General features: G+C 43.6%; 1 protein-coding gene across 1 annotated transcript; it reads left to right on the top strand.

The window, feature by feature from the left end:
* The first annotated feature begins 5 nt into the window (after positions 1-5).
* LOC136842314 (platelet binding protein GspB-like) lies at positions 6-27,968 on the top strand. The gene is made up of 8 exons (XM_067109573.1): positions 6-236; positions 19,475-19,663; positions 20,393-21,936; positions 22,256-23,428; positions 23,638-24,882; positions 25,038-25,957; positions 27,323-27,431; positions 27,761-27,968. Exons 1-8 carry the CDS (start codon positions 6-8, stop codon positions 27,966-27,968), a joined length of 5,619 nt encoding a protein of 1,872 aa, XP_066965674.1.
* Positions 27,969-28,000: the final 32 nt, after the last annotated feature.

Raw genomic sequence — 28,000 nt, 5'->3', positions numbered from 1 at the left:
TGGCCATGCTACAGTGCCTGAACACGCCCTTGAGGGGTATAAATAAATCTCCAGCACAACTGGCAACTGGGAGACAGCTACGCGATGGAGTACCGACTGCAAAACTCAACTATATGGTAGACCGCCACTGGAAAAAATCCATTAGAAAAAGAGAAAGTCAAGTAGCAGAAAGAAATGAGAAGATAATTGACAGCAGCACCAACAGGAGGCTCACGCCCATACAGCCAAGCACGCATGTTAGGGTTCAGAACCAAATGACTAAGGCCTGGGACAGGCTGGGAATTATAGTCGAGCAATGACCTCATAGGCAGTACACAATAAGATTAGATGGCAGTGGGCGTTCGTCGATAAGAAACAGAAGACACTTCAAGGTCATTGAACTGCCCGCCAGTGAGCCAACAGGAGCCACTCCTACCGATGACGAAGTGGCTCATGAGCCCAAGTCTTCCCCATCAATGCCAAAGGTACGGCCCGCAAGGAAGAGAGAGGTCCCTGCCTGGATGAACGATTATGTATAATAAACCATGCTTTGATTCTGCATTTTACAAAATGATAGTTTTTTTTCTGCATTTAAATGTACCTTGATTTCGTATTTGCTAATGTGATGATTATTTCACGTGATATGTTGATGCCACTGATGTTGAACTCTCTCTCTCTTGCTCTCTCTCTTTCACTCTCTACTTTTCCATCATCTTAATGTTGCCATTACTCATTATGATTATGGTTTACCATACCTGTCTCTAATGTTTTTCTTTAAAAGTGCTGAGCATTTCGTTTATCATATTGTCTGTCTTCGAAGTTGCCAATCCAATGTATTGTCAATAATAAGTTTCAAAATATTACCCTCCTCGTAATATTTTGGGAGGGAGATGTAAGATGTGTTAACTGATGAACCTCTAGCAGTGCCTAAGCGCTGCCCATATAAGTGACGTCATTGTCCACGTCACGAGCTATCTGTACTTCCGTCTTCCGCTGTGAGTCAGTTGCAATGAATTTACGACACCATGCTGAGTATCATTTCCTGATCCTGCCTAGCATTAGACCCAACAGGTTTATGAATGGATTTGACATTTTTATCTTTTATTTAGGTTTAATTATAGCATTATAAAGCCAAACTGGTCACTACAACTGCAGGCCCTTCTTATTACACAAACACATTGTGTAACATTGTCATTTGGCTTGTTTTGCACTTGATGCACTGTTTTTCCAACCTTTTCATGCCTCTTTTTGCTTCATGCCACATGAACATTTTGTTACCAGTTTGACTGTTGCTCTGCCAGATGGATGAATGAACCTGTGGATGAGTTGGAACACTTTATTTTGTGGAGCTCAGCACTAGTGGATGCAGGTGGCCTGTGCTGGTGTCACAGAGGGTGGTTCTTCCTGTGGCACCAAAAGGGATATCTTTACATTATAAGCTTGTTATGGAGGCACGATAGTTGTATGTTTTGGGCTCTTCTGGTTGAGAGTTGGCAAGCTTTTCAAAGTCTGTTCCTGGTCAAAATCCCTTAATTTCTATTCTTGATATGAGGTTTTTCATACTAGGAATATGTTTTTATTGTGCATCAGAATTCTGAGACTGCTGAAAATTGGTGTTGTTGGTGGGTGGTGTATACATCCTATTTTTTGGTGAGGGCATGGATAAGAGGTTGAGGATCTGTCAGGATGGTGAAAGTTTTACCCTTAGCAAGTGTCAAAAGCGTCCAGTTGCTAAGTGTATGGTGAGAAGCTCTATGTCGACTGTACCATATATCCTCTCTGCTGCTGTTAATTTCTGACTGAAGAAACAGGGATTTGGTATCACTGTTAATTTTTTGCTGCTTGACAGCACCTGTCATAATGTTGTTTATGCCAGTTGTAAGTGTGAGGCTGGCCTGGGTTAACAAGGCCAGCATCATGATGTGAGTTCTTTCTAGGCCCCAGGTGAGTGACTTGGTATTGCTGCTGAAAGCATTGTGGAGTGAGACCATGATTCTCTTGGTGATGATGATGAATCTGTCTGTGGTAGTAGTTTACCATTCCATGAAATATTGGAGTTTTTTTATGGTTTTCAGGATTGGGTATTTCCTGATGGCTAACACCTTGGAAGGTAGAGGATGAATGATGTTCTCAGAAATGTGATGGTCCAGCAACTCAACAAGAGCCTCTGATGAAGCTTTTGTCTGGATAGATGATTAGGTGGTATACAAAAATCTGTTGTTTAGTTGGTGTTCTTGGTTCCTGAAGATTTTGAGTATGTCATTGACCTAGCATATGCTGAAGGAGAACTTACTTGAAGTGTTATTCATCAGTTTCTGGATTGTAGCTGCTGAATTTCAGAGACTGAGCATTGAGCAAGTGAATGCACATGTTCTGAAGGGAATAAATATTGCCTATTTTGGGATACCTATTTAGCAGACAGGAACTTGAAAGTAACCGTTCATTAATTCAAACTTGGAGAATATAATTGCCCTATGGAGGGCAATTGTCCTATGCTAGGAAGTGGGTAGTGGTCATATTCCATTTCAAGATTTAGTTAAATGTAATCTCTGCATAAGCACTATGATCTGTCAGGTTTCCTAACCACATGGAGTGTTGAAGCCCAGGGGCTAAAGGACATCTTGCAAAGCCCCATCTGTTCCATATTTGTGAATGCCTTTTTAGTGTCTATCAGTTTCTCCAGTGCAAGCAGTGGAACTTGAAGGATGCCATATTTGTTGAGTAGCCTGTGAGTCTGATGAATTTCTGGCTTGAAGATATCAGGGAGCTCCTTGCAGGAAGTGGCTTAAGCCAGTGGTCTCTACCAATGAGTTGATGCCTACTGATAATTGGAAAGTAGATATGTATATACTGTATTTCCTTACAATCAAGTGGAGGACGAGGTTTTGGTGACCATATAATACTGCTGTTTGTGGATACAAGGTACAGCTGTATATCAGGGTATTGATTTTTAATGTTGTTATTGTTGACCCTAAAGAACCTGTGTCTTCCAGAAACTTGTTGTCAGAAGCGCTGTTGGTGAAGTAAAATCTGGTGGAGTATGTATCCAGAGGTGTTATGGAGGCCACCATCACTTCTTTGGGTGGCTGCCCTGGTCATTTTTTTTAATCTGCAGCTAGGGATGCAGTTCCTGGCTGCTTTTCCAAATTTATGGTGATAGATGAACATAACAGAAGTCTGGGGGCACCCATGCAGCTAGAGTGCCCCTTTTGCAACAACTTTTATAGATCACTGTGTACAGCATTTACATGTTCATCATTGTTGTGGTCATCATCTTTGGTTTCATAGATGTGTGCTATGAGGCTTTGTATGCCATCATCAACTTTCTCACCATCTGCAGAAGGACAGCCAAGGGCATACCTTTATCATGGGCAGGGTGGCGAGGTTGTTTGTTAGCAGAGACCACTGACAAGTCTCCTTGGTAAGGTTGATCATCTGTGGTTTACATTCTGCATCTAGTTCTGGTAGGGTGAAAGAGGTCTCAAGCTCTTCCCAGGAAACCCTTGCTGATGTGAACCCCAGTAGTATGTTAAGGAGATCAAGGGTTTGTCTTGCACAGGTGGACGGTGGTAAAGAGTACTCCAGGCTATGGATATGATGAAGTGCTTTGTAGCCATTCCTTTCCAGCCAGCACAAATGTAGGGGAAGAGTTCATTAGGGAACACCTAAATAACACAGTCAACCATTAGGCTCAAGACATTTCAGAGACAGAATTGTATTGCCACTCCCCAGAACCAGACAGATGGCAGTTGTGAAGATGGGGGCTAGATTCAGATTAACTGTGTTCACATTTGCACTTCCACCAGACATCTTGTTTATGCATTAATCTTTATGTGATTGTTTCTAAACTGTAGACTTGGTGATATTTAGCCTGTTAGTCATATGGTTTTGGTGTAAGAGCCCAAGTAACTATTTTTCATCATTCTCAAGAGAGAGCTATCCAGAGCTAAACTGCTTTATTTAGACCATTAGTGGCTTTGTTTATGTAGGCATAGCTGTATTAAGATCATTTAGTTACCAGGGATTTAATATGAGACCCGTGCTCTGTCTATGTGCCGTAGTTTGTCCGTTAGTGGCTGGTTGTTGCCAGTTAGGGCATGGCTGGGAACAATTTTGGGATCTTTCCTAGATGGTGACCCCCAGTATGTATCCACCTTTGCAGCGTATTTAGTACAAGCCTGTTGGGGATTACTGTAAAAGCAAAAACAAAAGATTGTAAATATCATAAAGATAATGACACCAAGAAATATTAGTCCCTAGATAACAACCCCCAAAAACCCTTTGGGTCACTATCTAGGAAAGATCCCAATTTTGTCAATCAGGTCACTCGGCGGGTGGGGTGGGGGGTGGTTACCATTAAGGTCAATTCATACACAGGGTGCCCAGAGTACACTTATTTATTGCCTACAACAGATCTGCTTTTGATAGAATATGCAAATGGAAAATTTCTTACAACAGCAATGTGCCCCGGACTACGTGGTTCAGGTTTGTTGGTCAATCTCAGCCATGTGGTAGCATAGGTGTTTTTTGATGACTGCCAACCCTGGTTAAAAATCCAAGGTGTAGGAGTGTGGTACTTACAGCCAAACTTCTTGTCAAGAATATATGAGAAGAGAATGTCTTATCTATAATCAAATATATATTTTTAACATGTCAAAAAAATAAAAATAAAAATAAAACAAAGAAGATGAAATCATGTGCTCATGTAATCAGTAATTAAGTAGGTGATATATTAAGCTTCTTGAACACTAAGAAGGAACCTACTGGAAATGGAAGACGCTAACAGAATTCTAAACTAAACTATATACATTTTGAATGGACACATGTTCGATAATGCTAACTACAATGTCGGATCAAAAGATCCTTATAAAGTAGAATATTAAAGATTTACTGTGAAAATTATAACAGACGCCTAAGCTTTCCACAGACTTGTGTATCCTTGTTTGGGAAGTAGAGTGAAAAAAAAAATATACCTAATAAAGGATTTTCTTCTGAACCTTGGAACTCTTCCTTTAACCTTTAAAACTTCGCCAGTGTGATGCATACATTTTGGTCTTAATTTTGATTGCAAGTGTTGGAAACAAGTGATTTTCGAGTTATTTTTAATTTGACACTGACTCCTGGTAACAGAAACATTTAAGGTTATTGTTAGGCAAGTTTACCTTAACTTAGAGGTTGAATATTGAAATTGAGTACTTTGTACTGAACATAGAAATCATGTCTCTTGACTGCTGAAACACTTTGAGCCCTTGGTGAAGTGCAGCGTAATTGTGCTGTATGAAACTCTTACAGTACTTTTCTTTCGTGCAATGTTTTTTATTTCATTGTATTGTACCTTGGACTTAGCGCAATTTAGTAGCGTTTATTAGGAAAGCATAATTCGCCAGTGTTTTGCAGGTCATTGGATTAACGAATGGATGGGCAAAGTGTGTGAATGTCGTGCACTAATAAGCGTTGAAGGAAAAAAATACTAATACCCGATTAGGTGAGTAACAGGAGTGTATAGGTGTACTGTGTTAATTATAAGGCAAGGCAGCTGGGTAACGAGAAAACAGACGGTAGACCTAAGTTGTTTGATAATATTTCACGCTCTTTATTGTTTTTGTTCATATTTATGATCATTTGAAATTGATTGTTATTGTATTTCATTTTCACTGTATTCACGTGCCTTGATTCAAGATTGTCAGACTCATTTTTTACATGACTTATACTACGAGTACTTTTTCTTATGCATGCTCTGTTGTTTAAGCATGGATATTTATTTAATCGTTGCTTATACCTGGCTCTACGGTATTTTCTCAAGAAATCAAATAGTTTCCATACAAAGTATAACGTTTTGTTAAGCCCCCTGATTTCAAATGGTTCAAGTTCCTCGTAGTATTTACCTCCCAAATTAAGCCGTAATTTGTAGATCAGCCAATTCTCTCTCCTTTTCTATTTTTCTTCTGCATCCATTGTTCCTCTTGCCCACAGGTGTAGCTTGAACTTTTTCTTATGCTCTGTTATGGACGATTCCTAGTGGCGCAGGCCTTTCTTGACTTACCACATGAGAGCTATTCTTGGTTGATTGCGCTCTCATTCTGCTTTTATTACATACTTTTATTTAACTTGACTTCTGCATCTGTCTGTCTGTCTCCTCAAATCTTGTAACTCAATTTTCGACCTGTTCCCTTCGTCCAATAGACTTGAAATTTTGCAGGGTAGCTCAATCCCAGTGACAATACAACCTTAAATGATCAGTAAGTCAGCAGTGACTTTTAGTGACCCTACAGTGACCTCTCCTGGTATCTCAGGATTTGTATGGAACTCTTCAGATTTTTCACAACTTCTTTGACTTAGCAGAGTCTATTTTCTATGTAAACCCCCTACTCCTTCCCTCTTCCATCCCTCTCCCCTCCCTCTTCCATTCCCATCCCCCTTCCCTCTTCCATTCCCCTCTCCCTTTCACTTCCCAGCACACGATCAAGTGTTAATTTAGCTGCGTCCTCCGCCTCCCCTTCCCTCTTCAATCCACTTCCCCACCCATCCCCCTCCCCTTCCAATGCACACAAGAGTTAATGTAGTTGTGTTCTCACCCACCCATTCCCTCTTCCATACCCTTTCCCCCCTCTCCTCCCCTCCCCTCCCTTCCCGCTACTGGTGTATACAATCAAGTGTTAATTTAGCTATGGCATTCCCTCCCCTTTCCTCTTTAATCCCTCTCCCCCCTCCCCTTCTGAAGCACAGATCAAGGGTTAATTTAGCTGTCCTCCCCTCCCCTGACCTCTTACATCTCCCTTCCCATCGCTTCCCCTTCCCCATTCCGGTGCAGGGTATCAAATGTTAATTTAGCTGTGTCCTTCCCTACCCTTCCCTCTTTGCTCCCCCTTCCTTCCCTCTTCCATCCTCTTCTCCTCCCCTCCCCTTCCCATCCCCCTTCCAAAGCACATGACCAAGTGTTAATTTAGCTGTGTCATCCCCTCCTTTCCCTCTTTCATCTCCCTTCCTCCTCCCCCTTCTGGAGCATGCGATCAAAAGTTAATTTACCTGTGTTCTCCTCCTACCCTTCCCTTTTCCATCCCTACCCTTCCCTCTCCCATCCCCTCCCCTTCCTATCTCGCCCCTTCTGGAGCACATGATCAAGTGTTAATTTAGCTGTGTCCTTCCCTCCCCTTCCCTCTTCCATCCCCGTCCACTTCCACCTTCCCCCTCTTTCACTTCCCTTCCCACTCCCCTCCCCTTCCCCCTCTCATCCCATCTCTTCCACCTTCCACTTCTTCCTCCCCCTCCCCTCTCTTCCCCTTCTCCCCCCTCCTTCCAGAACTCATGATTAAGTGTATTTTAGCAGTGTCCTCCCCTCCCCTTTCCTCTTCCCTCCCCTTCACTCTTCCATTCCCTTTAGTTTAGCAGTGTCCTCCCCTCCCCTTTCCTCTTCCCTCCCCTTCACTCTTCCATTCCCTTTAGTTTAGCAGTGTCCTCCCTCCCCTTTCCTCTTCCCTCCCCTTCACTCTTCCATTCCCTCCACTTCCACCTTCCCTCCCCTTCCCCTCCCCTCCCCATTCCCCTCTCCTTCTCCCTCTTAATCACTCTCTTCCCCTTCGCCCTCCCATTCCCCTCTCTTCCCCTTCTCCTCTCCCTTCCAGAACACATGATCAGGTATTATTTTAGCTGTGTCCTCCCCTCCCTTTCTCTCTTTCCTCCCCTTCCCTCTTCCCTCCCTTTCCCTTTTCCATCCCCTCCACTTCCACCTTCTCCTCCTTCCCCTCCCCATTCCCTCCCCTTATCCCTCTCTTCCCCCTTCCACTCTCTTCCACTTCCCCTTCCCCTTCTCCCTCTCCTTCCCCTCTCTTCCCCTTCTCCTCCTGCTTCCGAAACACCTGATCAAGGGTTATTTTAGCGTGTCCTCCCTCCCCTTCCCTCTTCCTTCCCCTTCCATTTTCCATCCCCCTTAACTTCCACATTCCTCCCCTTCCCCTCCCCTCCCCATTCCCTCCCCTTCTCCCTATCATACCCTCTCTTCCCCTCCCCTTCCCCCTTCCCATTCCCCCTCCCTTTCCACTTCCCCTTCCCTTCCCCTTCCCCTTCCATTCCCCTCCCTTCCCCTCTCTTCCCCTTCACCTCCCCCTTCCAGAGCATATGATCAAGTGCTATTTTAGCTGTGTATCCCCTCCCCTTTCCTCTTTCAACCCCTCCCCTTTCCCTCCCATCCCCATTCCCCCTCCCATTCTCCCTCTCAACCCCCTCTTCCCCTTCGCCCTCCCCATTCCCCCTCCACTTCCCCTCTTCCCCTATCCCTTCCAGAACACATGATCAAGTGTTATTTTAGCTGTGTCCTGTCCTCCCCTTCCCTCGTCCTTCCCCTTCCCTCGTCCACTTCTTAACTTCCACCTCCCCTCCCCTTCCCCTCCCCATTCCCCACCCCCCCTCCCCTCCTCATTCCCCTCCCTCCTCATTCCCTCCCTCCTCATTCCCATCCCCTTCTCCCTATCATCCCCTCTCTCCCCCCCTTCCACCCCTCCCCTTCCCCCTCCCACTTCCCCCTCCCCTTCCCCATTCCCCTCCCCTTCCCCTTCCCTTCCCCTCCCTTCCCCTCTCTTCCCCTTCACCTCCCCCTTCCAGAGCATATGATCAATTGTTATTTTATCTGTGTATCCCCTCCCCTTTCCTCTTTCATCCCCTCCCCTTTCCCTCCCCTCTCTATTCCCCTCCCATTCTCCCTCTCAACCCCCTCTTCCGCCTTCGCCCTCCCCATTCCCCCTCCACTTCCCCCTCTTCCCTATCCCTTTCAGAACACATCAAGTGTTATTTTAGCTGTGTCCTCCCCTCCCCTTCCCTCTTCCCTATCCTGCCCTCCCATCCCCTCCACTTCCACCTTCACTCCCCTTCCCCTCACATCTCCATTCTCCATCCCATTCCCCCTCTCAACCCCCTCTTCCCCCTTTCCCCTCCCCTTCTCCTTCCCCTTTCTTCCCCTTACCCTCCCCCTTCCAGAACACATGATCAAGTGTTATTTTAGCTGTGTCCACCCCTCCCCTTCCCTCTTCCCTCTCCTTCCCTCACCCATCCCCTCCACTTCCACCTTCATTCCTCTTCCCCTTACCTCTCCATTCCCCATCCCCTTCTCCCTCTCACGCGCTCTCTTCTCCTTCCCCTCCCCTTCCCTTCCCTCTCTTCCCCTTCACCTCCCCTTCCAGGGCACACGATCAAGTGTTCTTTTAGCTGTGTCCACCCCTCCCCTTCCCTCTTCGCTCTCCTACCCTCACTCATTACCTCCACTTCCACCTTCCCTTCCTTCCCCTCCCCTCCCCATTCCCTCTCCCGTTCTCCCTCTCAACACCTCTCTTCCCCCTTCCTCTTCCCTTTTCTTCCTCTTCCCCTACCCCTTTCAGAACACATGATCAAGTGTTATTTTAGCTGTGTCCTCCCCTCCCCTTCCCTTTCCTCCCCTTCCCTCTCCTCCCCTTCCCTCTCCCATCCCTCCACTTCCACCTTCCCACCCCTTCCCCTCCCCTCCCCATTCCCCTCCCTTTTCTGTCTTATCCCCTCTCTTCCTCCTTCTCCCTCCTCCTTCCTACTCCCCTTTCGCTGTCTTCTTCCCCTCCCCTTCCAGAACACTTCATCGAGTGTTATTTTAGCTGTGTCCTCCCTCCCCTTCCCTCTCCTTCCCTCTACCATCCCCTCCCCTCCCCATTCCCCTCCCATTCTCCCTTTTATCCCCTCTTTTTCCTCCTACCCCCTCCCTTTCCCTCTCTTCCCCATCTCCTCCCCTTCCAGAGCATATAATCAAGTGTTGTTTTAGCTGTCTTTCCCTCCCCTTTCCTCTTCCCTCCACTTCCCTCTCCCATCCCCTCCACTTCCACCTTCCCTCTCCTTCCCCGCCCCTCCACATTCCCCTCCCCTTCTCCATCTTATCCCCTTTCTTCTTCCTTCCCCCTCCCCTTTCCCCTTCCCCTCTCTTCCTCTTCCCCTTCCCTTTCAGGAACACATGATCAAGTGTTATTTTAGCTGTGTCCTCCCCTCCCCTTCGCTCTTCCCTCACCTTCCCTCTTCCATCCCCTCCACTTCCACTTTCCGTCCTCTTCCCCGCCCCTCCCCATTCCCTTCCAACTCTCCCTCTAATCCCCTCTCTTCCTCCTTCCCCTCCCCTTCCCCTCTCTTCCACTTCTCCTCCCCCTTCCACAACACATAATCAAGTGTTATTTTAGCTGTGTCCTCCCCTACCCTTCCCTCTTCCATCCCCTGCACTTCCACCTTCCCTCCCCTTTCACTCCCCTTTCCTTTCACTCCCCTCCCCACTCCCCCTCCCCTTCTCCCTCTCATTCCCTCTCTTTCCCCTTTCCCTCCCCTTCCCCTCTCTGCTCCCTCTCCTCCCGATTCCAGAACACATAATCCAGTGTCGTTTTTGCCGTGTCCTCCTCTCCCCTTCCCTCTTCCATCCCCCTTAACTTCCACATTCCCTCCCCTTCCCATCCCCTCCCCATTCCCCCTCCTCTTCTCCCTATCATCCTCTCTCTTCCCATTCCCCTTCCCTTCCCCACTCTTCCCCTTCTCCTCCCCCTTCCAGAACACATGATTAAGTGTTATTTTAGCTGTGTCCTCTCCTCCCCTTCCCTCTTCCCTCCCCTTCATTCTTCCATCCCCTCCACTTCCACCTTCCCCCCCATTCCCCTCCTTATTATTACCCATATTAGATAATGGGGATAACAGCAAACCATCATATTGATGAATGCGCAAGGTTTAGTTTCGAGTAACTCAAAAAGAAAAATAGAGTTCTTAGAAGAACTAACCCAAACTGAAAAAATAAATATAATAAATATAAGTGAAACCTAGCACTCCCAAGAGACTGGTAATGATGATCAGATAAAGGGTTTCCAAACTTATAGATCAGATAGAAAAAAACAGGAATAAAGGGTAAACCGTGATATATGGGAGAGACATAAATCAAGGAAAAATCTGTGAGAAATATAGCTGTAAATGACCTTTGTACACTCTCTATTTGTGCAATATCCTTTTGGTAGTGTGGGTACCATATTATATTGCAATATTCAAGTGGACTGCGTACATACATTTTATAAAGCATAATCATGTGTTTGGCTTTTCTTGTTTTGAAGTGTCGGAACAACATTCCCATTTTTGCTTTGCATTTTGCCAATAGTATTGCTATTTGATCATTGCATAACATATTCCTATTCAACATCACACCAAGGTCTTTAACTGTTTCCTTATTTGTGATTGTCTCGTTATTAGGTCGCCTATATGCATATAGCACTCCTTTATCACCATAATTTATTGATTCAAATTTATCAGAGTTAAATACCATCCTATTTACCTCTGTCCATTTATATATATTGTTTAGGTCTCTTTGTAGTGAGTTCCTATCTTCATCATAAGGAATTTCTCTACTTATTCTTGTGTCATCGGCAAAACTTCTCACTACCGAGTCCTTAACATTATTGTCTATGCCTGCAATCATAATAACAAACAGCAATGCAGCTAACACCGTACCTTGTGACACACCGAATATTACCTTAGCTTCATCCGATTTCTCATCATTTGCAATCACTATCTGTTTTCTGTTTTGCAAAAATTCTTTTATCCATCTTCCTACTTTGTCCACAATATTATGTTTTCTAATTTTTTTCACTAATATATTATGATGATCTACCTTGTCAAAAGCTTTTGCAAAGTCTAGGTAAACCACATCTGTATCTTTTTCATTTATCATATTTTTATATATGCTTTCATGGTGGACTAACAGTGTACTTTTTCCGGGTACAAAAACCATGTTGCCCTATATTAAACAAACTATTTTTCATTAAGTGTTTCATTATATTTTTCTTCATTACCCTTTCATACACTTTCATAATATGAGATGTCTAGTCTTGATCCACCTTTGAAAATAGGGGTAATATATGCTAATTTATGCTCATCATAAATCTTGTGTGCATCTACACTTTGTCTTAATATTATTGCGAGCGGCTTTGCGATTGAATGAACCACTTTCTTTAACAAAATGGCAGGGACGCCGTCTGGTCCAGCTGCTGCTCCATTTTTAATTTCATTAATAGCCTGCACAATATCAGCTTCATTAATATCTATGTTCAATAAATATCCACTATTTTCATCTCTTATTTCTGTATCATTATCTTCATTATCAATTCTAGGTGTAAATTCTCTCTTATATCTTTCTGCTAATATGTTACACATTTCCTTTTTTTCATTTGTTAATCGCCCTTCAATTCTTAGAGGGCCTATTTCTACTCTTCTTTTATTTATCTTTTTTGCATATGAGTAGAATATTTTGGGGTTTTGTTTGATATTTTGTAGGGTCTTTTCTTCTAAGTCCTGTTTTTCATTTTCTTTTGATTGTATAATCTTTTGTTCTGCATTTTCTATCTTACTTTTTTATTTCCATCACTTTCCATGCATTCTGTTCTCTTGAAAGACCTTTTTTCCACTTTCTGAATTTTTGGAACAAGATCCTTCTGTCTCTTGGTATGCATGACTTTTGTTAACTTTTCTTCTTTGGAATATATTTATCCACTATTTTCTGTAATATTTTATATACTATATCCGTATTTACCTGTATATTATCACTTACGAATATGTTTTCCCAGTCTTTGTTTAATTCTTCATTTATTTCTGACCATTTTATATTCTTACTATATAGAAATTGTATTTTCCATATCCTTCCCACTTTTTCATCCCTTGCTTATCTCTGTTTTCACTTACTTTGGAACGGACTGTTAATTCTATGGCATTATGGTCTGAAATACTCGTATTATACACTATTATTTCTTTAACACAGTTCACCTCATTCACAAATACTAGGTCTAGAGTATTTTCTTTTCTTGTTGGGAGGTGATTTATTTGCTGAATGTTATGTTCTAGTAGCATATCCAGTAGCTTTTCAATTTGTCTCTTATCTTCTGCGCTACTATTACTCTCTTTTTTATATGTATAAAAAATACAACCACAATCTCTTATTCATTCTTTCCAATCTACAAAAGGGAAGTTAAAGTCTCCGGATAGGAGTATAGTCCAGTCTTTGTGATTTCTACATATATTATCTAATTTGTCTATTATTATGTCAAACTCTTTAGTATTAGGGGGTCTGCATATTACGATGTTCACTAATTTTTCAGATTCAAATTCTACCGCAATTATTTCACATTCTGTGTTACTATATTTCTCACAGATTTTTCCTTGATTAGCGTCTCTCCCATATATCGTGGTTCCCCCTTGATTCCTATTTTTTCTATCTGATCTATAGGTTTGAAATCCCTTTATCTGATTGTCATTACCAGTCTCCTGGGAATACCATGTTTCACTTATATTCATTATATCCATTTTTTAATTTTGAGTTAGTTCTTCTAAGAACTCTATTTTTCTTTTCGAGTAACTCGAAACTAAACCTTGCGCATTCATCACCATGATGGTTTACTTGTTATCCCCATTATCTAATATGGGTAATAATAAGGATTTTCCCATGCCACTTTCCTGTTCTGATATATTGTTCTTTTCTTCATTTCCAGAAATTCGTACATTAAAAAATCCAGCTTTTCCAAAATTTTTGATCTTTCCTCTTCATATTCATTCATTTTGTGCATATATCTGCATTTTTCTCCGTACCTGCACCATCCCCTTGCATCATAAACGCATTTTTAGTTCTTTGCCCTTTACCCATCTCCATCTGATGGACGTCTCACCGACCTAGGTACTGACGCCTCATATCGTGATGCTGACAATTCATAACATAGTGTTGGCTTGCTTTTTTCCTTCATCTCATGTGCTTTATTCCTTTCTTTATTTGCTTCATTTTTTGTTTGTTTTTGTTATGTATTTGATTTTGATTTTCGTTTTTCATGGCCACAGGATGCATATATCTACATCTTTTGTTGAACTTATACTCTTTTCATTCTCTTAAGGTTTTGCATATTTCTGGATATGCACATTTGACATAAATCTCTTAGTTGTGACATATCTTGAGATGTTTGTAGTAACACCTTTCACCGAAACTGCAATTTCCTCTTTTCAAAAGGGTGCATACTGTGTCTTTCTTTTCTTTTTTTTTCCTTGCTCTTTCCCATCATTATGAAGATCCAGGTACAATCTCTCTGGGATTTTATTTTGAGTTATCACGTCATAATTTATTTCATCATAATATGTATGCTTCTGTATTGCCTCATATGTAGAATCTATGAGTTTCTCTGCATCCATACTCTTACCCTGTTCTTTATTTTCATTATTTTTTTCTATCTCTTCAATATTATTTTCTTCTTCCTCTTCATCGTCTTCATCCTCCACAATTCGTACATTAAGTCTTGATTTAATAACCTTGTCTATCCATCCTAGACATGTTGAGCATAATTCTCTTGTGTCCTTATTTTTTACTTTGCTGGACTTCTGTACATGTAGGATGAGTAGGCACTTGGCATGTATAACATGTCCTAATCAGGTTTTGTGGATTTACAATGCTGTACCACACACTCCATAGTTTACATGTTTTAGGCATTCGTTTCCCTATTGCATCAAACAATATATTCACTATATTCACCTTTTTCCTTTTCTTTATTGAAATGTGTTGGTTGATGTAAATTTTCTTTTTAAGTCTTTTGATAACTTGAACTTTCTTTGGTATTCCTTCAATTATTTTCATTATATTTTCTGCAGACTTGCTCCGCTTTGAAGGATAATATCCTTTCAATAAGTCTGTGAATGTTTTTGCATCTTTTTGGTTGTAGTTGCTGTTGATCTCAGCGATAAGAAAGCCTAGTTCCCTGCCTGATATCTGCAAGGCACGCATGACTCCTTCAGCTCTTGCCACTGTTGCTAGATGCTTCCATGATGTTCAGTTTTTAAATTAAAAATGGATCAGCAGCCGGATCAGATGGCGTCCCTGCCATTTTGCTAAAGAAAGAAGTTCATTCTATCGCAAAGCTGCTTGCAATATTATTAAGACAAAGTGTAGATACACGCAAGATTTATGATGAACATATATTAGCATATATTACCCCTATTTGCAAAAGTGGATCAAGACTAGAGGCCAGTAATTATAGGCCTGTGAGTCTAACATCACATATTTTGAAAGTGTATGAAAGGGTAATGAAGAAAAATATAATGAAACACCTAATGAAAAATAGTTTGTTTAATATAAGACAACATGGTTTTGTACTCGGAAAAAGTACACAAACCCAACTGTTAGCCGACCATGAAAACATATATAAAAATGTGATAAACAAAAAAGATACAGATGTGGTTTACCTAGACTTTGCAAAAGTTTTTGACAAGGTAGACCATAATATATTAGCGAAAAAAAAATTAGAAAACATAACATCGTGGACAAAGTAGAAAGATGGATAAAAGAATTTTTGCAAAACAGAAAACAGATAGTGATTGCAAAGGTGTGCCACAAGGTACGGTGTTAGCTGCATTGCTGTTTGTTATTATGATTGCAGACATAGACAGTAATGTTAAGGACTCGGTAGTGAGAAGTTTCGCCGGTGACACAAGAATAAGTAGAGAAATTACTTGTGATGAAGATAGGAACTCGCTACAAAGAGACCTAAACAAAATATATGAATGGGCAAAGGGAAATAGGATGGTATTTAACTCTGATAAATTTGAATCAATAAATTATAGTGATAAAGAAGGAATGCTATATGCTTGTAGGGGACCTAATAACGAGACAATCACAAATAAGGACACAGTTAAAGACCTTGGTGTGATGTTGAATAGGAATATGTTATGCAATGATCAAATAGCAATACTATTGGCAAAATGCAAAGCAAAAATGGGAATGTTGTTCTGGCACTTCAAAACCCGCTCATCTGAGGAACATATCAGGAGTGAGCGTAGATGTGTTTAAGAATAAGCTTGACAGATATCTAAGCTGCATCCCAGACCATCCAAGATTGGAAGATGCAAAATATACCGGAAGATGCATTAGCAATTCTCTGGTAGACATCAGAGGTGCCTCACACTAAGGGACCTGGGGCGACCCAAACGAACTGTAAGGTCTGTAAGGTAAAGTTCCCTCTTCCATCCTATCCACTTCCACCTTCCCTCCCCTTTCCCTACCCTCCCCATTCCCCTCCCTTACTCCCTCTCTTCCCCCTTCCCCCTCCCCGTCACCCTCCCCTTCCCCACTCTTCCTCTTTCTCCTCCCCTCCCAGAACACACATGACCACATGTTATTTTAGCTGTGTCCTCTCCTCCCCTTCCCTCTTCCTTCTCCTTCCCCCTTCCATCCCTCCACTTCCACTTTCCCTCCCCTTCCTCCCCTCCCCATTCCCCTTCCCTTCTCCCTCTCACCCCTATCTTCCCCTTCCCCCTCCCCTTCCCCTCTCTTCTCCTTCTCCTCTCCCTTTTAGAACACATGATCAAGTGTTATTACAGCTGTGTCCTCCCCTCCCTTCCCTCTCCTTACCTCTTCCATACACTCCACTTCCACCTTTCCTCCCCTTTCCCTCCCCCAACATTCCCCTTCCCTCCACACTCCCCCTCCCCTCCTCCCTCTTACCCCCTATCTTCCCCCTTCCTCCTCCCCCTTCCCCCTCCCCTTACCCTCCCCCTTCCAGAACACATGATCAAGTGTTATTTTAGCTGTGTCCTCACCTCCCCTTCCTTTTCCCTCTCCTTCCCTCTTCCATCCCCTCCACTTCCACCTTCCCTCCCCTTCCCTTCCCTCCACATTCCTCCTCCCCTTCTCCCTCTCACCCCCTATCTTCCCCTTCCTCCTCCCCCTTCCCCTCCCCCTTCAAGAACACATGATCAAGTGTTATTATAGCTGTCACCTCCCCTCTCCTTCCCTCTTCCCTCTCCTTCCCTCTTCCATCACCTCCACTTCCACCTTCCCTCCCCTTCCCCTTCCCTCCACATTCCTCCTTCCCTTCTCCCTCTCACCCCCTTTCTTCCCCTTCCTCCTCCCCTTCCCCCCCCCTTCCTCCTCCCCTTCCCCCCCCCTCCCCCTCCCCTTCCAGAACACATGATCAAGTATTATTATAGCTGTGTCCTCCTCTCCTTCCCTCTTCCATCCTCCACTTACACCTTCCCTCCCCTTCCCCTCCCCTCTCCATTCTCCCTCCCCTTTCCCTCTCAACCCCCTCTTCCCCCTTCACCCTCCCCTTCCCCCTCCCTTCCCCTCTCTTCCCTTCCCCTCTGCCTTCCAGAACATATGATCCTGTGTTATTTTAGATGTGTCCTCCTTCCCCTTCCCTCTTCCTCCCCTTCCTCTTCCATCCCCACCACTTCCACCTTCCCTCCCCACCCATTCCCCCTCCCCTTCTCCCTCTCACCCCTCTCTTCCCCCTTCCACCTCCATCCTGCCCTTTCCCTCTCTTCCCCTTCCCCTCTCTTCCCCCTTCCCCTCCCCTTCCTGAACACATAATCAAGTGTTATTTTAGCCGTGTCCACCCATCCTCTTCCCTCCCCTTCCCTCTCCCATCCCTCCACTTCCACCTTTCCTCCCCTTCCCCTCCCCTCCACATTCCCATCCCCTTCTCCCTCTCATCGCCTCTCTTCACCCTTCCACCTCCCCTTCCCTTACCCTCCCCCTACCAGAACACATGATCAAGTGTTATTTTAGCTGTGTCCTCCCCTCCCCTCCCCCTTTCCTCCCTTCCTTCTTCCATCCCCTCCACTTCCACCTTTCCTCCCCTTCCCCTCCCCTCCCCATTCCCTCCCCTTCTCCTCTTATCCCCTATCTTCCTCCTTTCCCTCCCCTTCCCTTTCCCTTCCTTCTCTCTTCCCTTTTCCTCCCCCTTCCAGAGCACATGATCAAGTGTTATTTTAGCTGTGTCCTCCCTCCCCTTCCCTCTTCCCTCCCCTTCTCTCTTCCATTCCCTCCACTTCCACCTTTCCTCCCTTTCCCCCTCTCCCCCATTCCCCTCCCCTTCTCCCTCTCACCCCATCTCTTCCCCCTTCCCCTCCCCTTCTCCTCTCTTCTCCTTCCCCTCTCCCTTTCAGAACACATGATCAAGTGTTATTTTAGATATGTCCTCCCCTCCCCTTCCCTCTTCCATCCCCCTAACCTTCCCTCTCCCCTTCCCCACCCCTTCCACTATCCCCTACCATACCCCTCCCATTCCTTCCCTTTCCCCTTCCCCTTTCCCTCCCCTTCGAAAGCATATGATCGAGTGTTATTTTAGCTGTGTCCTCCCCTCCCCTCTTCTTTCCCCTTCCCTCTTCCATCCCCTACACTTCCACCTTCCCTCTCCTTCCCCTTCCCTTTCCATTCCCCCTTCCCTTTTCCCTCTCACCCCTCTCTCCCCCCTTCCCCTCCCCTTCCCCTCTCATCCCCTTCCCTCCCTTACCCATCCCTCTTCCCTCCCTTCCCCCTTCCCTCACCCTCCCGCTTAAACGGACATAAATTTGTTAACTACTATCATAAATCGGTTAGAATTTCTGTCAAAACTAAAAAGTATAAAATAAAAAAAAGAAAAATGTTATTGACATACTTTTATTAAAATGCACTAAAAAGTAAAAAATAATTTTGGAGACACACCAGGATTTTCTTATAATTAACCATGTCTACAAAAATAAAAGCGTGGGCCCCAAACACGGAAGAAATTGCTGCAAGAAATAATATCTTGTAGCATTTCCTTCCATGTTTAGGGCCCACACTATTATTTTTGGTAGATATGATTAATTGTAAGAAAATCCTGGTGTTTCTCAAAAAGATTTTTTTTTTACTTTTTAGTGCATTTTAATAAAAGCATGGCTATCATTTTTTTTTTTATTTTATCTCTTCCTTTTCCTTTAATGGAGAATTGTTATGATGTCACTTCCATTACTTATGGTTTCCCACAGTAAATGTTTTGTTTATTTGTGCTTTAATATGCAAAAAATCGGATTATTTGTGTTGAAACTTACTGTATTTGGTATTCTCATGGCTGCTTGCACATGCACGGAAAATCAGGCTACTTAATTGTTTATTCACTTATCGGCACTTTTGACCCAACAAAAATATTGACTGATTTTGATTTTTTTTTTTTTTTTACTCCTCTATCTTTGCAGCCGTTGTACTGAACGCATTTGGGATATAGTGGTTCTCAAGTGACTGATTGTGTATACACAAATATAGAAATACATATATGCTCTCTCTCTCTCTCTCTCTCTCTCTCTCTCTCTCTCTCTCTCTCTCTCTCTCCATACCCTCCCATTCCTTCCCCTTTCCCTTCCCTTTCCCTCCCCTCTAATGGGAAATTTCACTCTCAAAATTTTGGTATGACAATGAGTAACCCTTTATCCCCAATTTTCTGTAATTTGTACATGAAATTTTTCGAAAGCGAAATATTTAAACCATTTCACGTAATGTAGCATGGGTTCATGCATGTTAATGATATAGTATGTATTTGTCCATGGAACGAAAGTATAAATAACGTCTTTGACAGGTTAAAGATATTAGTACCGTTTGTGCGATTCTCTATGAAATGAAAAAAAGGAAGGTAGCCTACCTTTTTTGGGATTGCCTAATGCATGGAACCAGTAACTGATTTGAAAACAATTTTTACAGAATGCTTGCCAGTATTTCTGCCTATGTTATTTATATTCTGGTAAAAGCAATAAAGTTAAGAAATATGTTTCCACATCCATGTTTTTAAGAACTTTACGTAAATGCAGCCCTGAATACATTGATGAGGAAGTGAATAAGATTAAGAAATTAAAATATCCTGACTCTCTTACAGATAATAATATAGAAGCGGTAATAAATACTCTGTATCAAAACAAAAGAGAAATTTTCAACACAAAACACCAGCTTGTATTACTATATAATTATAATTTGATAGATATCCCCATCTACCTAAGAATGTTGGCGTTGATGTATCATTTAAAAATAATGAAACAATGAAATGTACTTATACATAACATTTCCGACTATATTAAATGACATGCATATCAAATTCGTTGTAAGTACTGGGATAACTTTTATTTCGGTAAAACTGGAAAACCACTGGAAAAGAGAACAGATCAGCATAATCAGTCCCCAAGATATGCAAATGTAAGCAGTGGAATTTTCGAGCAAACAATTCCTTATTCAAATGAGAAGGAAAAAAAAAAAGAGTTTATTCCAGTAATCTACTAGAAAGAAGCATCACTGATTCTAGTTTTATAAATGAAAATATGGGTAAGAGTATAACTAGCATTCATGGCATGTATATACTTGATCCATTCATTTCAAAAGAAATAATGTAAATTGTTTAAATTTTAAGGAAGGTAGCAATTATGTAAAGGAAAAAGTACAACCAGATTTGTGAACAGAGTACCTAACCTAAGCAAGAGTAAATGTGAATGTACGTCTGCACCCCCTGGCACCTGTCAGGTGTGAATTTTTGGTTTCCGACTGGTCTGTATATTTCTTTGCACTCTCCCTCTATCATATATATTGTCAATTTTTGCCATTATATCGATTTTTTTAACTGACCATTTTTAGTTCAATTTCAGTGCTGTGAGCATTAACGGTGCTGTGAGCGTTAGCGGTGTTGTGAGCATCAGCGGTGCTGTGAGCATTAACGGTGCTGTGAGAGTTAGCGGTGCTGTGAGCATTAATGGTGCTGTGAGTGTTAGCAGTGCTGTGAGCATTAACAGTGCTGTGAGCATTAATGGTGCTGTGAGCATTAATGGTCCTGTGAGCATTAGCGGTGCCGTGAGCATTAACAGTACTGTGAGCATTAGCGGTGGTGTGAGCATTAACGGTGTTGTGAGCGGTAGTGGTGCTGTTAGCATTAACGGTGCTGTGAGCATTAGCGGTGCCGTGAGCATTAACAGTTCTCTGAGCATGAATGGTGCTGTGAGAATTAACGGTGCTGTGAGCGGTAGCGGTGCTGTGAGCATTAACGGTGCTGTGAGCATTAACGGTGCTGTGAGCATTAATGGTGCTGTGAGCATTAATGGTGCTGTGAACGTTAGCGGTGCTGTGAGCTTTAACTCTGATGTGAGCATTAACGGTGCTGTGAGCATTAGCGGTGCTGTGAGCGTTAGTGGTGCTGTGAGAATTAACAGTGCTGTGAGGTTTAGCGGTGCTGTGGGCATTAACGGAGCAGTGAGCATTAGCGGTGCTGTGAGCATTAACGGTGCTGTGAGCATTAACAGTGCTGTGAACATTAAAGGTGCTGTGAGCGTTAACGGTGCTGTGAGAATTAACAGTGCTGTGACCGTTAGCTGTGCTGTGAGCATTAACAGTGCTGTGAGCATTAATGGTGCTGTGAGCATTAACGGTGCTTTGAGCATTAAAGGTGCTGTGAACGTTAGTGGTGCTGTGATCATTAACGGTGCCGTGAGCATTAACATTGCTGTGAGAATTAGCAATGCTGTGAGCATTAATGGTGCTGTGAACATTAGTGGTGCTGTGAGCATCAACGGTGCCGTGAGCATTAACTGTGCTGTGAACGTTAACGGTGCTGTGAGCGTTAGCAGTGCTGTGGGCATTAATGGCGCCGTGAGCATCAACAGTGCTGTGAACGTTAACTGTGCTGTGAACGTTAGTGGTGCTGTTAGCATTAATGGTGCCATGAGCATTAACAGTGCTGTGAGCGTTAACAATGCTGTGAGCATTAACGGTGCTGTGAGCATTAACGGTGCTGTGAACGTTAGTGGTGCTGTGAGCATCAACGGTGCCATGAGCAGTAACGGTGCTGTGAACGTTAACGGTGCTGTGAGCGTTAGCAGTGCTGTGAGCATTAATGGTGCTGTGAGCATCGATGGTGCTGTGAATGTTAACGGTGCTGTGAACATTAGTGGTGCTGTGAGCATTAATGCTGCCGTGAGCATTAACGGTGCCCTGAGCATTAATGTTGCTGTGAGCATTAATGGAGCTGTGAACGTTAGTGGTTCTGTGAGCATTAAGGGTGCTGTAAGCATTAACGGTGCTGTGAGTATTAAGGATGCTGTGAGTGTTGGCAGTGCTGTGAGCATTAACGGTGCTGTGAGCATTAACAGTGCTGTGAATGTTAACTGTGCTGTGAGTGTAGTGATGCTGTGAGCATTAATGGTGCTGTGAGCATTAACGGCGCTGTGAGCATTAACGGTGCTGTGAGCGCTAGCAGTGCTGTGAGCGTTAACGGTGCTGTGACCATCAACAGTGCTGTGAACTTTAACGGTACTGTGAAAGTTAGTGGTGCCGTGAGCATTAACGGTGCCGTGAGCATTAACGGTGATGTGAGCATTAACGGTGCCGTGAGCATTAACGGTGCTGTGAACATTAACGGTGCCTTGAGTATTAAGGGTGCTGTGAGCATTAACGGTGCTATGAGCGTTAACGGTGCTGTGAGCGTTAGCGGTGGTGTGAGATTAACAGTGCTGTGAGCGTTAGCGGTGCAGTGGGCATTAACGAAGCTGTGAGTTTTAGCAGTGCTGTGAGCATTAATGGTGCTGTGAGCATTAACAGTGCTGTGAGCATTAATGGTGCTGTGAGCGTTAACGGTGCTGTGAGCATTAACAGTACTGTGACCGTTAGCTGTGCTGTGAGCATTAACAGTGCTGTGAGCATTAACAGTGTTTTGAGCATTAAAGGTGCTGTGAACGTTAGTGGTGCTGTGATCATTAACGGTGCCGTGAGCATTAACAGTGCTGTGGGCATTAGCAATGCTGTGAGCATTAACAGTGCTGTAGGCGTTAGCAATACTGTGAGCATTAACGGTGCTGTGAACGTTAGCGATGCTGTGAGCATCAACGGTGCCATGAGCATTAACAGTGCTGTGAACATTATCAGTGCTGTGAGCGTCAGCAGTGCTGTGAGCATTAACGGTGCTGTGAGCATCAACAGTACTGTGAACATTAACAGTGCTGTGAACGTTAGTGGTGCTGTGAGCATTAACGGTGCCGTGAGCATAAACAATGCTGTGAGCGTTAGCAATGCTGTGAGCATTAACGATGCTTTGAGCATTAACGGTGCTGTGAACGTTAGTGGTGCTGTGAGCATCAACGGCGCCGTGAGCATTAACAGTGCTCTGAACGTTAACGGTGCTGTGAGCGTTAGCAGTGCTGTGAGAATTGGCGGTGGTGTGAGCATCAACGGTGCTGTGAACGTTAATGGTGCTGTGAACATTAGTGGTGCTGTGAGCATTAATGCTGCCGTGAGCATTAACGGTGCCCTGAGCATTAATGTTGCTGTGAGCATTAATGGTGATGTGAACGTTAGTGGTTCTGTGAGCATTAATGGTGCCGTGAGCATTAACAGTGCTGTGAGCATTAACGGTGCTGTGAGCGTTAGTAGTGCTGTGAGCATTAATGGTGCTGTGAGCATCAACGGTGCTGTGAACTTTAATGGTGCTGTGAACGTTAGTGGTACCGTGAGCATTAATGGTTCTGTGAGCATTAACGGTGCCATGAGCATTAACGGTGCTGTGAGCATTAATGGTGCCGTGAGTATTAAGGGTGCTGTGAGTGTTGGCAGTGCTGTGAGCATTAACGGTGCTATGAACGTTAATGGTGCTGTGAGCGTTAGCGGTGCTGTGAGATTAACAGTGCTGTGAGCGTTAGCGGTGCTGTGAGATTAACAGTGCTGTAAGTGTTAGCGGTGCTCTGGGTATTAATGGAGCTGTGAGCATTAGCGGTGCTGTGAGCATTAATGGTGCTGTGAACATTAACAGTGCTGTAAGTGTTAACGGTGCTGTGAACATTAACAGTGCTTTGACTGTTAGCTGTGCTGTGAGCATTAAGTGCTGTGAGCATTAACAGTGCTGTGAGCATTAGCAGTGCTATGAGCATTAAGGGTGCTGTGAACGTTAGTGGTGCTGTGATCATTAATGGTGCTGTGAGCATTAACCGTGCTGTGGGCGTTAGCAATGCTGTGAGCATTAACGGTGCTGTAAACGTCAGTGGTGCTGTGAGCATCAACGGTGCCGTGAGCATTAACGGTGCTGTGAACGTTAACGGTGTTGAGAGCGTTAGCAGTGCTGTGAGCATTAACGGTGCTTTGAGCATCAATGGTGCTGTGAACGTTAACGGTGCTGTGAACGTTTGTGGTGCTGTGAGTATTAACGGTGCCGTGAGCATTAACGGTGCTGTGAGCGTTAGCAATGCTGTGAGCATTAACGGTGCTGTGAATGTTAGTGGTGCTGTGAGCATCAACGGTACCATGAGCATTAACGGTGCTGTGAGCATTATTGGTGCTGTGAGCATTAATGGTGCTGTGAACGTTAGTGGTTCTGTGATCATTAACGGTGCCGTGAGCATTAACTGTGCTGTGAGCATTAACAGTGCTGTGAGCATTAATGGTGCTGTGAACGTTAGTGGTTCTGTGAGCATTAACGGTGCCGTGAGCATTAACAGTGCTGTGAGGGTTAGCAATGCTTTGAGCATTAACGGTGCTGTGAGCATTAATGGTGCTGTGAACGTTAGTGGTGCTGTGAGCATCAACTGTGCCATGAGCATTAACAGTGCTGTGAACGTTAACGGTGCTGTGAGCGTTAGCAGTGCTGTGAGCATTAACGGTGCTGTGAGCATCAACAGTGCTGTGAACGATAATGGAGCTGTGAACATTAGTGGTGCTGTGAGCATTAATGCTGCTGTGAGCATTAACGGTGCTGTGAGCATTAATGTTGCTGTGAGCATTAATGGTGCTGTGAACATTAGTGGTTCTGTGAGCATTAACGGTGCCGTGAGCATTAACGTTGCTGTGAGCATTAACGGTGCTGTGAGCATTAGCAGTGCTGTGAGCATTAACGGCGCCGTGAGCATCAACAGTGCTGTGAACTTTAATGGTGCTGTGAACGTTAGTGGTGCCGGGAGCATTAACGGTGCCATGAGCATTAACAGTGCTGTGAGCATTAACGGTGCTGTGATCATTAACGGTGCTGTGAGCATTAACGGTGCCGTAAGTATTAAGGGTGCTGTGAGTGTTAGCAGTGCTGTGAGCATTAACGGTGCTATGAGTGTTAACGGTGCTGTGAGTGTTAGCGGTGCTGTGAGATTAACAGTGCTGTGAGCGTTAGCAGTGCTGTGGGCATTAACGGAGCTGTGAGCATTAGCGGGGCTGTGAGCATTAATGGTGCTCTGAGCATTAACATTGCTGTGAGCATTAACGGTGCTGTGAGCGTTAACGGTGCTGTGAGCATTAACAGTACTGTGACCATTAGCTGGGCTGTGAGTATTAACAGTGCTGTGAGCATTAACAGTGCTGTGAACGTTACTGGTGCTGTGATCATTAACGGTGCCATGAGCATTAACAGTGCTGTGGGTGTTAACAATGCTGTGAGCATTAATGGTGCTGTGAACGTTAGTGGTGCTGTGAGCATCAACGGTGCCGTGAGCATTAACAGTGCTGTGAACGTTAATGGTGCTGTGAGCGTTAGCAGTGCTGTGAGCATTAACGGTGCTGTGAGCATCAACGGTGCTGTGAACGTTAACGGTGCTGTGAACGTTAGTGGTGCTGTGAGCATTAACAGTGTCGTGAGCATTAACAGTGCTGTGAGTGTTAGCAATGCTGTGAGCATTAACGGTGCTGTGAATGTTAGTGGTGCTGTGAGCATCAACGGTGCCGTGAGCATTAACGGTGCTGTGAGCATTAATGGTGCTGTGAGCGTTAATGGTGCTGTGAACGTTAGTGGTTCTGTGAGCATTAACGGTGCCATGAGCATTAATGGTGCTGTGAGCATTAACGGTTTTGTGAGCATTAATGGTGCTGTGAACATTAGTGGTTGTGTGAGCATTAAAGGTGCTGTGAGCATTAACGGTGCTGTGAGCATTAACGGTGCTGTGGGCATTAGCAGTGCTGTGAGCATTAATGGTGCTATGAGCATCAACGGTGCTGTGAACTTTAATGGTGCTGTGAACATTAGTGGTCCCATGAGCATTAACGGTGCTGTGAGCATTAACGGTGCCGTGAGCATCAACGGTGCCGTGAGTATTAAGGGTGCTGTGAGTGTTGGCAGTGCTGTGAGCATTAACGGTGCTATGAGCATTAACAGTGCTGTGAGCGCTAGCAGTGCTTTGAGCATTAACAGTGCTGTGAGCATTAATGGTGCTGTGAGCGTTAGCTGTGCTGTGAGCATTAACAGTAACTCGGATTTGTTGTGAATATAATTGTGCAGTAGGGGAATGTACTCGTATGTTTAAACACGAGAAACCAAGCAATATTTTTTATTCCTTTGGTAGAAATCAGAAAATTTATGAAAAATATATGGATATACCTAAAATACTGAAATTATGCACTGATTTACAATAGTGAAATATAAAAGTACTTATTAGTTTGATCCTTTATTAACATGAAATTTCAGGGGAATAAAAGCTACACAATAATAATAACTTATCAACTACTAGAGCGGAGAAAAATGTACAAAAATGTACAAAAATAAATAAATATGAAATCTGATTTGTACATCTGAGGGCAGAGGAACCTGAGCAATACAAATATACATTTCCATACATTTACCTAAGACTTATGCCTCACATCTAGTTTATGTGGAATATCAGGAAACAATTTTTTGTTTGGTTTCATGCACAAATGAACTATGCACGCTGAGCAGTCTAGGCAGGATCTCATAATTTTACCCTTCTTACTATAGGGCTAACATCTTTGCCAGTGAAAATAGATGGGCATATTAATTTCGTTTGTCAAACCTGACGACTTCATTAGGCATGGCCGACCTCTGGCCTCTTAATGAGTGAGGCATTGCCAAAACCTCATCATGTGCGATAGAATACCTGAGAGTTCTCTCAAAGGAATGATTTGAATACTTTGCAGATGTGGCCACATCAAGTCCAAAGTGTTTCAGGGGCATGTAACCTTGATTAAAATCAACAGTCTCTCTTACAGTGGAGCCATCTTCTTGGCAATACACAAGTAAATGATGTATGCAAAGAGCTTTAGATACCACCGCTTTAATTTCATGGGAGTCTGATATAGATGAACCATCATACCACTCTTATGAGCATTATACTCTCATATCATACTGGGGCATAAAAACTCCTCTTTTCCCTTGCCTCGTTATCTTATCTGAGGACCTTTTGTATTAGTGCAGCAGATAAAATAATTTTTTCACTAAAATGCTTCAGTTGATGATACAAGCATGAAATTTGGTACATATCTTCTCCACAGGCCACTTTTTGAAAATTACTGGGTGTCCACTCAAAATTCCAAAATTGCTGCCGTTTTTCAAGGTGGCCGCTAGTCAAGGGTTTAACGTGGGACTCATGTGCCTCTGGTCATGTTTTCATGACTTATTCATGTACTTATCTGGATGGTGTACGGATCACACGTGACTTAAATGGCACTGGATGAATGATTGGGCTAACTAGGTGTAGAGTGACTGAAGCTAGTTGTATCCCAGATATCAATGTGCATATCAGATTAAGGTGGTAAAAGGATAGCCCCTCGGCCTTAGTCAACAGCTCATAGTGGCAAGTGTAAATTCAATCACAGGCAAAAGGAAGACCGACTGGAGTAAATTCTGTCTTTACCAGGAAGACAAGAAAAATGAAGGTCTAACTTCACCCTTGGCCTCTGTACATCATAATCCTGAACATGATGGGTATGTAATGATTTCAACCAATGTGCCATTGTTCCAGGAGACTGGTGAAATGCCGCTTAACTTTGACCGGCAAGGCTGGATGAAGGCAGTGGCATAGAGGCAACACTGCGACAAAACATGGCAAAATACCACAAAAGCTGCAGGGTCATGTTTAATAATGCAAAACTTGATAGTGCAAGAAAGCAAAGATCTACAGTTGAAGGCAGTGAACCACAGGAAAAGCATGCTAAACAGCGATGAATGAGTCATGACAATGAAGCATGAATTTTTTGTGAAAATGTGGCACCTGTATCAAATCTTCAACAAGTAATGACCATGAATCTCAACAGGAGAGTACATGAGTGTGCTCACACACTTAATGATGGTAAATTATTGGCAAAACTGGGTACAGGTGATGCATCTGCACAAGAGCTGAAATACCATCTTGTATGTCTCACTGGCCACTACAATAGGGAAAGGTCCCATCTTAGAAATCCCGAGAAAGAACAATCTCACAGTGAAGAACCAGATTTATATCGTTCTATCAGCGCTGGTTAATTATATAATTGAAACCAGGTTTAGTTTGGATG

Source organism: Macrobrachium rosenbergii, chromosome 10 (assembly GCF_040412425.1).
Source record: "Macrobrachium rosenbergii isolate ZJJX-2024 chromosome 10, ASM4041242v1, whole genome shotgun sequence".
Lineage (NCBI taxonomy): Eukaryota > Metazoa > Arthropoda > Malacostraca > Decapoda > Palaemonidae > Macrobrachium > Macrobrachium rosenbergii.
Note: the sequence above shows the minus strand (reverse complement) of the source record. Positions and strands in the feature narration are given on the sequence as shown.